The sequence below is a fragment of the Mytilus californianus genome, unplaced genomic scaffold, assembly GCF_021869535.1.
Source record: "Mytilus californianus isolate M0D057914Y unplaced genomic scaffold, xbMytCali1.0.p SCAF_15, whole genome shotgun sequence".
Classification (NCBI taxonomy): Eukaryota; Metazoa; Mollusca; class Bivalvia; order Mytilida; family Mytilidae; genus Mytilus; species Mytilus californianus.
Window position 1 is genome coordinate 18,398,245 of NW_026262637.1, and position 12,675 is coordinate 18,410,919.

The 12,675-nt window shown below is 31.8% G+C and overlaps 1 protein-coding gene across 1 annotated transcript; it reads left to right on the top strand.

Annotated features, from left to right (window-relative positions):
• The first annotated feature begins 1,208 nt into the window (after nucleotides 1–1,208).
• On the top strand, nucleotides 1,209–11,312 carry LOC127725579 (mucin-like protein). The gene is made up of 7 exons (XM_052232644.1): nucleotides 1,209–5,305; nucleotides 5,648–5,701; nucleotides 6,641–6,675; nucleotides 6,993–7,184; nucleotides 9,248–9,439; nucleotides 10,302–10,461; nucleotides 11,165–11,312. Exons 1-6 carry the CDS (start codon nucleotides 5,244–5,246, stop codon nucleotides 10,457–10,459), a joined length of 693 nt encoding a protein of 230 aa, XP_052088604.1. The 5' UTR covers nucleotides 1,209–5,243; the 3' UTR covers nucleotides 10,460–10,461; nucleotides 11,165–11,312.
• The last annotated feature ends 1,363 nt before the right edge of the window (nucleotides 11,313–12,675 follow it).

The window sequence follows — 12,675 nt, forward strand, 5'->3', positions numbered from 1 at the left end:
ATGTTTTCACCGAACTAACTGCTCCAAACATTCTAATTAAGATTTTATATTTTAAGTCTAAGTCTGATAGTTTGTTGAAAGAAATTTCTTTTAATAGCTACATGTTTTCATTTTAGATCTACATGTATATCCTATAGAAGAAATTTCTTCCAACCTACTAACTGCCACAAATATTTCAGTTTAGGTCTATGTCTGATAGAAGAAGTTTCTTCCAACGGACTAACTGCTTCAAATATTTCATTTAAGGTTTGTTAGCAGAAATTTCGTCCGATTTACTAACTGCCACTAATATTACATTTGAGATCAGGCTTGATAAAGAAATTCCTTCCAACCAACTAACAGCTACATGTGTTTCATTTTAGATCTAAATGTATGTTTGATAGAAGAACTAACGGCTCGGATTAAATATTTCATTTTAGGTTTAAATCTGATAGAAGAAATTTCTTCCAACGAACGATCAGCTCGAAGTAATTCATATTACGTTTGATAAAAGAACATTTCTATCAACGAACAAACTGCTATAAGTATTATACTTTATGCATACGTCTGATAAAAGAAATTTCTCCTAATGAACTTACTGTTCCTATGATTTTATTTTGTACCGAATAAAAGAAATTTCTTCCAAAAAACTGATCTCTCTATGTACTTCTTCTAAGGTCTGAAAGAAGATATTTCTGTCTAGGAATGTTCTCATAGTTTTACACAAGTTTCTGATTTTGTTTCTGAACGTGCAGAAAGACATGTTCATTTCATTTTTATAACAGCTGTCATTACTTAAATCGAATAATCAGCATGCGTTCATGTATCATTTAATTCATCATAACAATATTGTATTTCAACGCTCTAACATTCTGAGTGTCTCTGAGAACAGGTAATGCAATTATATATTCTTTTAAACATTTTTTTTGTTTTTAAAATTAGAAAATGTAAAGTGTACATATCCTTCGAACACACCGATCATTCTTATTCTGTCTGTGCAACGGTGGAATGCCTTTGTAAAAGAATTTTTTGCATGTCACACATGTTTATGTCTTATTGAAGTTTAAAGTTGTGTGACCCGAAAATACCCTTCCCCAAAATAGGACCACAAAAAATCCATACTTGTATCTAATTATGTTCAGCTACATTTCTTTTTTTTATACTGTTTGATGCCAAAATGTCAGGTAAATTCATGTGATTTCAAGATAAATTTTCATGCATATTATTATGTTACTCACACAGTCACGTTATTTTCTTCATAGTTAATATAATTTCTACAAATGATCTGATTTTATTGAAGGCTAGATATAAATGTTTCCAACGAACTAACTGCTCCAAACATTCTAATTAAGATTTTATATTTTAAGTCTAAGTCTGATAGTTTGTTGAAAGAAATTTCTTTCAACTTTTTAACAGCTACATGTTTTCATTTTAGATCTACATGTATATCTGATAGAAGAAATTTCTTCCAACTTACTAACTGCCACAAGTATTTCAGTTTAGGTCTATGTCTGATAGAAGAAGTTTCTTCCAACGGACTAACTGCTTCAAATATTTCATTGAAGGTTTGTTAGAAGAAATTTCGTCCGATTTACTAACTGACACTAATATCACCTCTTAGATCAGGCTTGATAAAGAAATTCCTTCCAACCAACTAACAGCTACATGTGTTTCATTTTAGATCTAAATGTAAGTTTGATAGAAGAACTAACAGCTCGGATTAAATATTTCATTTTTGGTTTAAATCTGATAGAAGAAATTTCTTACAACGAACGATCAGCTCGAAGTAATTCATACTACGTTTGATAAAAGAACATTTCTATCAACGAACTAACTGCTATAAGTATTATACTTTAAGCATACGTCTGATAAAAGAAATTTCATCCAATGAACTTACTGCTCCTATGATTTTATTTTGTACCGAATAAAAGAAATTTCTTCCAATAAACTGACCTCTCTATGTACTTCTTCTAAGGTCTGAAAGAAGAAATTTCTGTCTAGGTATTTTCTCATACTTTTACAGAAGTTTCTGATTTTGTTCTGAACGTGTAGAAAGACATGCTCATTTGATTTTTGTAACAGCTGTCATTACTTAAATCGAATTATATCATCATGCGTTCATGTATCATTTAATTCATCATAACAATATTGTATTTCAACGCTCTAACATTCTGAGTGTCTCTGAGAACAGGTAATGCAATTATATATTCTTTTGAACATTTTTTTGTTTTTAAAATTAGAAAATGTAAAGTGTACATATCCTTCGAACACACCGATCATTCGTATTCTGTCTGTGCAACGGTGGAATGCCTTTTTAAAAGAATTATTTGCTTGTCAAACAGGTTTATGTCTTATTCAAGTTTAAAGTTGTGTGACCCGAAAATACCCTTCCCCAAAATAGGACCACAAAAAATCCATACTTGTATCTAATTATGTTCAGCTACATTTCTTTTTTTTATACTGTTTGATGCCAAAATGTCAGGTAAATTCATGTGATTTCAAGATAAATTGCCATGCATATTATTATGTTACTCACAAAGTCACGTTATTTTCTTCATAGTTAATATAATTTCTACAAATGATCTGATTTAATTGAAGGCTAGATAGAAATGTTTCCAACGAACTAACTGCTCCAAACATTCTAATTAAGATTTTATATTTTAAGTCTAAGTCTGATAGTTTGTTGGAAGGAGTTTCTTTTAACTTTGTAACAGCTACATGTTTTTCATTTTAGATCTACATGTAGATCTGATAGAAAAAATGTTTTCCAACTTACTAACTGCCACAAGTATTTCAGTTTAGGTCTATGTCTGATAGAAGAATTTTCTTCCAATTGACTGACTGCTTCAAAGATTTCATTGAAGGTTCGTTAGAAAAGATTTCGTCCGACTTACTTACTGCCACAACTATTACATTTTATGTCAGTCTTGATGAAGAAATTACTTGCAACCAACTAACAGCTACATGTGTTTCATTTTAGATCTAAATGTATGTTTGATAGAAGAACTAGCGGCTCGGATTAAATATTTCATTTTAGGTTTAAATCTGATAGAAGAAATTTCTTTGAACGAACGATCAGCTCGAAGTAATTTATATTACGTTTGATAAAAGAAAATTTCTATCAACGGTCTAACTGTTATAAGTATTATATTTTAGGCATACGTCTGATAAAAGAAATTTCTTTCAATGAACTTACTGCTCCTTTGATTTTATTTTGTATCGAATAAAGAAATTTTTTCCAATAAACTGACCTCTCTATGTACTTCTTCTAAGGTCTGAAAGAAGAAATTTCTGTCATGGAATATTCTTATAGTTTTACACAAGTTTCTGATTGTTTTTTTGAACGTGTAGAAAGACATGCTCTTTTCATTTTTATAACAGCTGTCATTACTTAAATCGAATAATCATCATGCGTTCATGTATCATATACTTCATCATGAAAATATTGTATTTCAACGCTCTAACATTCTGAGTGTCTCTGAGAACAGGTAATGCAATTATATATTCTTTTGAACATTTTTTGTTGTTTTTAGAATTAGAAAATTTAAAGTAGACATATCCTTCGAACGCACCGATCATTCGTATTCTGTCTGTGCAACAGTGGGATGCTTTTTTAACAAAAATTATTTGCTTGTCAAGTAGGTTTATTTTTTATTAAAGTTTAAAGTTGTGTGACCCGAAAAACATGAAAAAACCCTTCCTCAAAATAGGACAACAAAATATCCATACTAGTACCTAATTATGTTCAGCTTCACTTCTTTTTTTATACTGTTTGATGCCAAAATGTCAGGTAAATTCATGTGATTTCAAGATAAATTGCCATGCATATTATTATGTTACTCACAGTGACGTTATGTTCTTCATAATTAATATAATTTCTACAAATGATCTGATTTTATTGAAGGCTAGATAGAAATGTTTCCAACGAACTAACTGCTCCAAACATTCTAATGAAGATTTTGTATTTTAAGTCTAAGTCTGATAGTTTATTGGAAGGAGTTTCTTTCAACTTTGTAACAGCTACATGTTTTTCATTTTAGATCTACGTGTAGATCTGATAGAAGAAATTTCTTCCAACTTACTTACTGCCACAAGTATTTCAGTTTAAGTCTATGTCTGATAGAAGAGTTTTCTTCCAACGTACTAACTGCTTCAAATATTTTATTGAAGGTTTGTTAGAAGAAATTTCGTCCGACTTACTAACTGCCACAAATATTATACATTTATTTCCCATGCCTGAGGGAGATATGAAGATTTGTTCACCCAAGAATATTCATATTTGACGAGGGCTCTGCCTGAGGGAAATATGATTTTTCGAGGGTGAACAAATCTTCATATCAAAGGGAAATGAATGTTTTATTCCACTGCCTATGCTTTGTTTACTATCAATACATTGATTATTATTTTGCATAATTTTTTTTCTTATCCGCTTGTTTTTATAGGTTAAACTTAACATGACATACACATTGATAAACAGTACGGATCAAAAGTTCATTATTAGTCTTTTTGTTTTATCGTCTGAAATACATTTGAACATGATAATGATTTTTGCTATCACTATTTTATGAAGAATAAGAAGTTCAAAACTTTATGTACATTAACCGCGCGTAACGTCGCACGATGTAATCCCGACATTTCAGAGCGGAATATGAAGATTTGTTCAATGACACGTGGGATAGTCTCAACCAATCAAATATTGATTAAACTATCAATATGTATAAACAGTGGAATAATACATTTTAGGTCAGGCTTTATAAAGAAATTTCTTCCAACCAACTAACAGCTACATGTGTTTCATTTAAGATCTAAATGTAGGTTTGACAGAAGAACTAACGTCTCGGATTAAATATTTCATTTTAGGTTTAAATCTGATAGAAGAAATTTCTTTCAACAAACGATCAGCTCGAAGTAATTCATATTACGTTTGATAAAAGAAAATTTCTATCAACGAACTAACTGCCATAAGTATCATATTGTAGGCATACGTCTGATAAAAGAAATTTCTTCCAAGTTTCTGATTTTGTTGTTTCTTACAGAGAAGAAATTTCTTCTAACCAAAAATTAGAAAACAGTTGATGCATTTGGTAATTTTAAAATGAACTTTGCATATTTCAGTCCGCAAAGAGGACATTTCTAGATTTTCCTCTTTTATTTTGGACTACCTTGTTAATTAGAGACACCCTCGAAGAATCCGAAACAGATATAAAAGGCGCCAAAGTTGTCTTTGGAGTTCAACCGAATCGCCTTTTCAACAGAAGACAACCATGAAGAATCTTAGTGGTTTGTGTCTACTGATTTTGGCTTTCACAGTATCCGAAGTATATGGGTAAGTTTTTATGATGGACACTTTTTCAGGTGCATAGTGGCAACTTTGGGTTTATCATCTGGAATAGGTCATTCGCTAGATGTTAGACTAATGCAAACTTCCGTCTTGCTTTTATACTATTTATGGTATGTAATGTTTACGTTTTATACTATTTATGTAATATAAGAACAAGGAGATGTGGTATGATTGCCTATGAGACAACTATCCACCAAAGTTCAAATGAAGTGGATGTAAGCAATGTAAGCATGGTATTTAATTTTTACTTGTTAAAATGTTTGATTAAAAAAAAATGTAGAACACATATGAATTTTTTTTTTAAAAGCAGATTTTAAAATTTTTCAGACACTGTCAGACATGTTCGAGGAAAGTGCGTCATAAAGTAGGACGGTTTTATACGTAAGTAAACAAGTTTTTTTTTAAATAATGACACAAAATAACTATTTTTTCAAAGTAAAAAAATGTTAAATCTAAGATACAGTATATATATAACTATACATTTTTTCATTACAGAATGTATAAGTTACTACTAGTTGACCTTTTCCAGTATTCTGCGTTTCAAACAGAACACATATTGTGTTTGATTAATGTCGTTTTGTTAAACTGATATTGTTTATATAAGTCTTTTTTCTGTGTTGCATTTTTACTGTAGTATTTTCACTACCTATTATGATAAATGGTGGATATGTTAATAATTTTGCATTGAATTCATGTACATGTAAACATATTTCACTGTATCCTTTTACCCTATTGATTGGGTTGCATACTCATATATCACTCGGTTGTACCTTTGTCCATTTACAGAACGTAATATTCTTTACAGATCTTCGGTGTTCGTTACTGAATTTATTCAAAAACTTTCTATACCTTCGGAATCACTATGGTTTGTTGTATGATCTTACAGTATGAATTTGGTCTCATTTCGATTCAGCCAACTCTTAACATACCCATTTCCTGTTGATACAAAATCTCTAGATAGAATTTCAATGTCCAAAGTCATACCCTCTGCTACAATAACATGCATCGATGCCTGGCATTTTCAATATATTTGGCGGCTTGTGTACGACACTGTCTCATACACTTATAAATAGATGTTCGTGAAACCTATATTTTTAAAGCCCCCCTCCGCTAGTGGAAGGAAGCATTAAGTGTTTCCATTGACCGTTTGTTCTTCCGTTCGTCACAAAAGTATTTTCACATATTATAAGCAAGCTTGAGCGGGGGCATTCGTGTCTTTAGACACATTCTTCTTATATATCTGTATAATATTTTAGATGCTTCCCATCATTAGTTTTTTTATTTAACATTTATTAATAATAATTCTGTCATGTTTTACAGCTATACCACCAAAAAATACCTTTGTCGTTGTTCAGGTAAGCTTAGTACTTTTATTTGTAGTCTGAATTTTACATTGCAAAAGCGTACCAGAATGCATTGCAATTCTTTAGTGGACGATAAATAAATGAAAAAATAAATATGTTGAACATTGGTTATTGTTTCTTGATGACAAAACTATGTGGTAGAAAATAGTTAATAATGTATTTTTAAAACACCAATGTCATTTAATTTTTTTAAAAGTTGAAATATAAAGTTATTTGAATAAAGTGACAATTCAACACAAATCACATACCAATATTTATGATTAATTAGAAAAAATCGACCATCTCATTATAACGTATACTTTTTATAGTGGATGGTGGATGGAGTGATTTTGGAGATGTAAGGTGGTTCGGTGGATGCAGTGTAACTTGTGGAGCTGGAATGGAAAACGGGTTAAATACAAGAAAATGCAACAATCCTACCCCACAGCATGGCGGCAAACAGTGCGTTGGGTCTTCGAACAGAAAAGAAAGTAGACCATGTAGACTTAAGGAATGTCCAAGTACGACCACAATTTTAAGCTCACCTGACCCGTAGAAACAAGTGAGCTATTTTCATCACTTGAGCTCCGTCGTCTGTTAAATTTGACAAATATCTTAACAAAAACTACCGGACTAATTGGAATCAAACTTGGCTCCAAAATCATTGGCAAAAAAAGAAATGTCCAAAGATCTTGCATGCAAACCAACATGCCCGACATTGCTAAAAATAGAACATATGGATAAAATGCAAGTTGTGTCTAGTAATGATAGAGAAAATCTGACAGTGGTAGTAATGTTCAAAACGTCGAGATCGACGTACTGACTTTTTACACTAAGAATTATCAGACGACTTTGACAACTTTATAAATTTTATTCATTGTTGCCTATTATATTGAAAAATAATAAAATAATAATTAAAATATAATAGGTACAGAGAAACTTTATGTACTGAATTATTAGCAAAAAAAAAAGATCTTCAAATTTGTCAAAATGACTGAAATTGTCGGTCGACTCTTTATGGGCGTTATTACCACTAAATGGCTATAGTATAATAGAAACAGAGAACATTATGATAAGGTTCAACAGGACAAGATCTACAAGTTTGTATAATTGCTAAAATCTTGGGTTGAGTCCCCTTGATGACGATTTTAACGTTTTATATAAATTTTTGGTGAAACCTATAGTAGAAAAAGAAAACTGTGAACTGTAAAATGACCAGCAAGACACGATCTACAAATAGGTTAGTATAGCAAAAATTGTCAGTGGACTCCTTATAGGAGTTATTATCCTGATAGGACGATTTTTACTACGTTATTTTTTTTTTCAGTTTTTTGGACGAAAACTATCATAAATAAAGAAAACTTTAATCAACAATAAAGATGAGCAAGACAAGATCTGCAAATAAGTCAACACTGTCGAAATTGTTAGTTGACTCCTTATAGGAGTAATTAACCTATTTTTCTTTTTTAAGTATCATGCCAAAACTATAGAAGATAAAGAGAAACTGTAAACAGCCAAAATGATCACCAAGACAAGATAGGCATTTTCTAATAGAAGACAACCCTTGAATGACAATTTTTACCAATTTCTTTTCTATTTTGAGCAGATATCTTAATAGGTAGAAAGCGGAAAATATCAACAGAAAGAGATCGTAGTCATCAATTTTATTTTAGTCTTCAATGTTGAAAATTCAAATATATCAAAGTGATCAGCGGAGGCTCATAATTAAATTCTCATTACACTTGATCTTGTCTAAGACATCAATGTCAGTGAACAAAAAATGCAATTTTCACGTTGATTTACAAGGTTCAGTTTTCATATACTTTCAGTTAGTTGTCAACCGTACACCTTTGAGTTGAAAATAAATATGTAACACTCTAAAACGGGTCCATCCTCCAAAAACGTATCCAGTTCGCTCAAAAAGACAGACGAAAGATACCAGAGAGACATTAAAACTCATAAGTCGAAAATAAACTGACAACGACATAGCTAAAAAGGAAAAAGACCAACAGACAAAAAATAGTACACAAAACACATCATATAAAACTCAAGACTGAGCAACACGAACCCCACCAAAAACTGGAGGTGATCTCAGGTGATTTGGAAGGGTAAGCATATCCTGCTCCACATTTGGCACCCGTCGTGTTGCTCATGTTAGTACAAACCCGGTAATAAGTCTAATTCGGTAGGTCACATTCGGGAAAAGAGAGACTGGATTGTAGTTACGACATTAGAAATATATCCAATATCATCTGTAAAACGGATATTCAGTAACGGTCAACCAACTCGTGATGGCGTCCGTAAAACTTACGAAGGGATGATTTCAACTTCACACATTGGAACTCTTGGTTTAATCAAACATATCCAATTTCTATTCCCCAAACGTGTCAATTATTTTCTTCGCTCAAACGTGTCCGATTTTAATTTCTCCCAAAAGTGTCTAACAAAAATATTTATCCGCCAAAACGTGTCCACATAAGACACCAGAACGTCTCAAAACTTTAAGCGCTAATATGTTCTCTATGGCTGTTACACATATCTTGTTAAGTTAAACCGAGTTAACCATTACTGCAATCTCTTTTAGCTGATGGTGGTTGGTCAGACTATGGAGATTTTAATGAATGGTCAGCTTGCAGTGTTAACTGTGGGAAGGGTACAAAATCACACGAAAGAACAAGATCCTGCACGAAGCCAGAACCCCAGTTTGGAGGGAAAGATTGCGAAGGAAGTGAAGTAGATATTCAAACGGAGTCATGTCAAATGTTGGATTGTCCAGGTAGTTTAATTTGCGTCATTTAATCAATTTTGAAAATTTGTATGATAACGGATCCAGAGAATAATGAAGGGGTTGTTCGTCGTATGTTCGATTTTGTTATTTTTTTTTTTAGATCACGTGAAAATGGTAAACAACTTATAAAAACTATTTTATTAATTATATTCCGCACAGTACATTTTTAAAGTTAAATATTTTCACACAATTTTTGAATATAAATATGGACAAAAACATGGGTTTAGTAAAAATACATTTACACCTTCGTTTTAAACAAAGCCGGCCTCTCTGTCAATGAAATTCACTTGAATGTGTTCAGCGACACCTACAAAACACTCAGGTGCTCCGGAAGGGTAAGCAGATCCTGCTCCACATGTGAAACCCGTCGTGTTGCTCATGTAAGTACAAAACCGGTGATATATCTAATTCGGTAAGTCACTTTAGGGGATAGGGGACGAGATTGTAGTTACGACAATTGGTAAAAAATGAAACCAACACGTAATACATTTTATGCGTCCTAACATATCCGTCGTCATCTGTGAAACAGATATTCCATAACGGTCAACCAATTCAATGGCGTCCGTAAAATTTACCCAGGGATGATTTCAACTTATAACTCTTGATTTAAAAAAACAAAACATTTCTGGATGGAAGGGACAAAAAAAGTTAGTTTGGATTGAAAATTAGTAAAAAAAAAACTAATTGAGCTTCGACATGAATAATTTTTTCCTGTATGTTATTGAAAAAAAAAATTATTTAGTTTAAAAAATGTTAGTGCCGAAAAAAGCGTAAGCCTCCCCACAAAATTTAAATGGTCAGTGCCTAACAACGTTTATTAGATTTACACTGCGCATTGATTTTTATCTAGAATTTGAGTGCACAAGTGATGGTCTTTTTGCCTACCCAAATGACTGTACCAAGTATATTCAGTGTGGTAACAAAGTCAAGTATGTAATGCCATGTGCACCAGGAACTCATTGGGAACAAACAAAAGGCTACTGTGACCATGGTGACGACTGTAACTAGTGGTATGATATTATTAATTTTGTCAATATTTATTTCAAAATACATCTTTTGTAAGTTCATTTGGTAAATTTTCATATGTAACTATGACAGTCCGTTTGAAGCTAAGACATTTATACACGTGTTTTGATTTCAGAGAATCATGTGAAGTTTAATCTACCGCAATTAACAAAGAAATATATATATATATATATATATATATAACATATAGCACCCCAAATGAAAAAGCTCCATTTAACAGTATGAATTTAAGTGGAATTTAATTTTTGTGCAATAACATGATAAATACAACTTTTGCAACTTAATTTTCATGATCCTCTGTATTTTAAAACATCGCAAATGGCTAAGTTCTGTGAATTCTTTAATATAACAACATGCCAAAATTCAAGCTAGAGTGATATGCAATTTATTATTTGTGAACATATTTGGTTATTTGAGTTGTTCAATTGCTGTCTTATTGTCGTATATTCTACACATAGACGTCCGTTAGGAGTATGGACCAAAGTATAAGTTTTATTGGAATGTTGAGCGATCACTAGTTGTTTATAAGGATACTCGAGTATATCTATTTAATAATTTGCATATTTTCTCTAATGGGCATCAACATTTTGTCTTATATATATATATATAATTGTCGAGATCGGGATATGGTGTACAAATATAAATATATATGTTTTATAAAATATAATTCAAAACTTTCTTTTTCAGAGAATTGAACTGCTGACGTAAGGCTTTGAAAAAAGCTTTCATTGAAGATTTTTCCTCTAACACTGTTATAATCAGAACATTTCCATTTCTGTGACATCATTGTCGCACAAGCTGACGTAACTGAAAACCTCATTCAATGTGTATCAGAGAAATTCTCATAGCATTATTCATGTTAAAAAATCTTAATTTACTATTATTAGATATATTCTATAGCATTCACATATTGTCAACTGTTTACTTTGTAATAAATAGACTAGCAGTGGCACACTCTCAATGTTCTTCTTCTGTTATATTGTGTGGTCCTCATTTTTTGTAGGACTTCGTAAATTTCACTTTAAAACACCATCAAATAATACGTTGACTTACACTATTTTACAGCATAGTAATAGCCCTAAAGGGTTGTGTTAGTTATTGAAGGTTATCAACCTCTTCTTAAATAAATAATAGGTAAAACAGTGTCAGTAGTCACTACTGAAGAAACCCTGGTAGAATAAATTCACAGAAATTAGCCATGAAATGAGACAGTTTTTCTTTAGATCACATCAGTTTAACAAAGATTTTTTGGTGGGGTTCGTGTTTCTGATAATTCTGAAAATAAGGAGAATAAGATGTGGTATGTTTGCCAATGAGACAATTATCCATTATAGTCCAAATGACGTGGATGTAAGCAACACTTGGTCCCTTTGTAGTGATTTGTGAACTGTTTGTTTGTCTCATGGTCATGCTGTTGTCGGTCTTTCTTTGACCAATGTTTTTTGTTTGATTGCCACTTAGGATCTTTTCCTCTTCTGCATATTACAGCCCACTGACTATTTTAAAGACCTCATATATTAATTCTTTGACCAATGTTTTTTGTTTGATTGCCACTTAGGATCTTTTCTTCTGCTGCATATTACAGCCCACTGATTATTTTAAAGACCTCATATAATAAGTCTTTGACCAATGTTTTTTGTTTGATTGCCACTTAGGATCTTTTCCTCTTCTGCATATTACAGCCCACTGACTATTTTAAAGACCTCATATATTAATTTTTTGACCAATGTGTTTTTTGTTTGATTGCCACTTAGGATCTTTTCCTCTTCTGCATATTACAGCCCACTGGCTATTTTAAAGACCTCATATAATAATTCTTTGACCAATGTTTTTTGTTTGATTGCCACTTAGGATTTTTTTCACTTCTGCATATTACAGCCCACTGATTATTTTAAAGACCTCATATAATAAGTCTTTGACCAATGTTTTTTTTGTTTGATTGCCACTTAGGATCTTTTCTTCTTCTGCATATTACAGCCCACTGACTATTTTAAAGACCTCATATAATAAGTCTTTAATAAAATAAGCAAATAAATCAAAAACAATAACAAATCAGGCTGTTGATTTTTTCGTTTGAATTGTTGCACATTTTGGCATGTCGGGGCCTTCTACAGCTGACTATAAGGCATGAATTTTTCGTTGTTGAATTGCCGTACGTTGACCTATATATGACTACGATCACGTCATTTGGATAGTTG

Coding starts and splice junctions, on each gene's coding strand:
- LOC127725579 (XM_052232644.1), top strand. CDS start 5,244: ATGAAGAATCTTAGTGGTTTGTGTCTACTGATTTTGGCTTTCACAGTA. Junction 5,306..5,647: donor ACAGTATCCGAAGTATATGG/GTAAGTTTTTAT, acceptor AAAATTTTTCAG/ACACTGTCAGACATGTTCGA. Junction 5,702..6,640: donor AAAGTAGGACGGTTTTATAC/GTAAGTAAACAA, acceptor CATGTTTTACAG/CTATACCACCAAAAAATACC.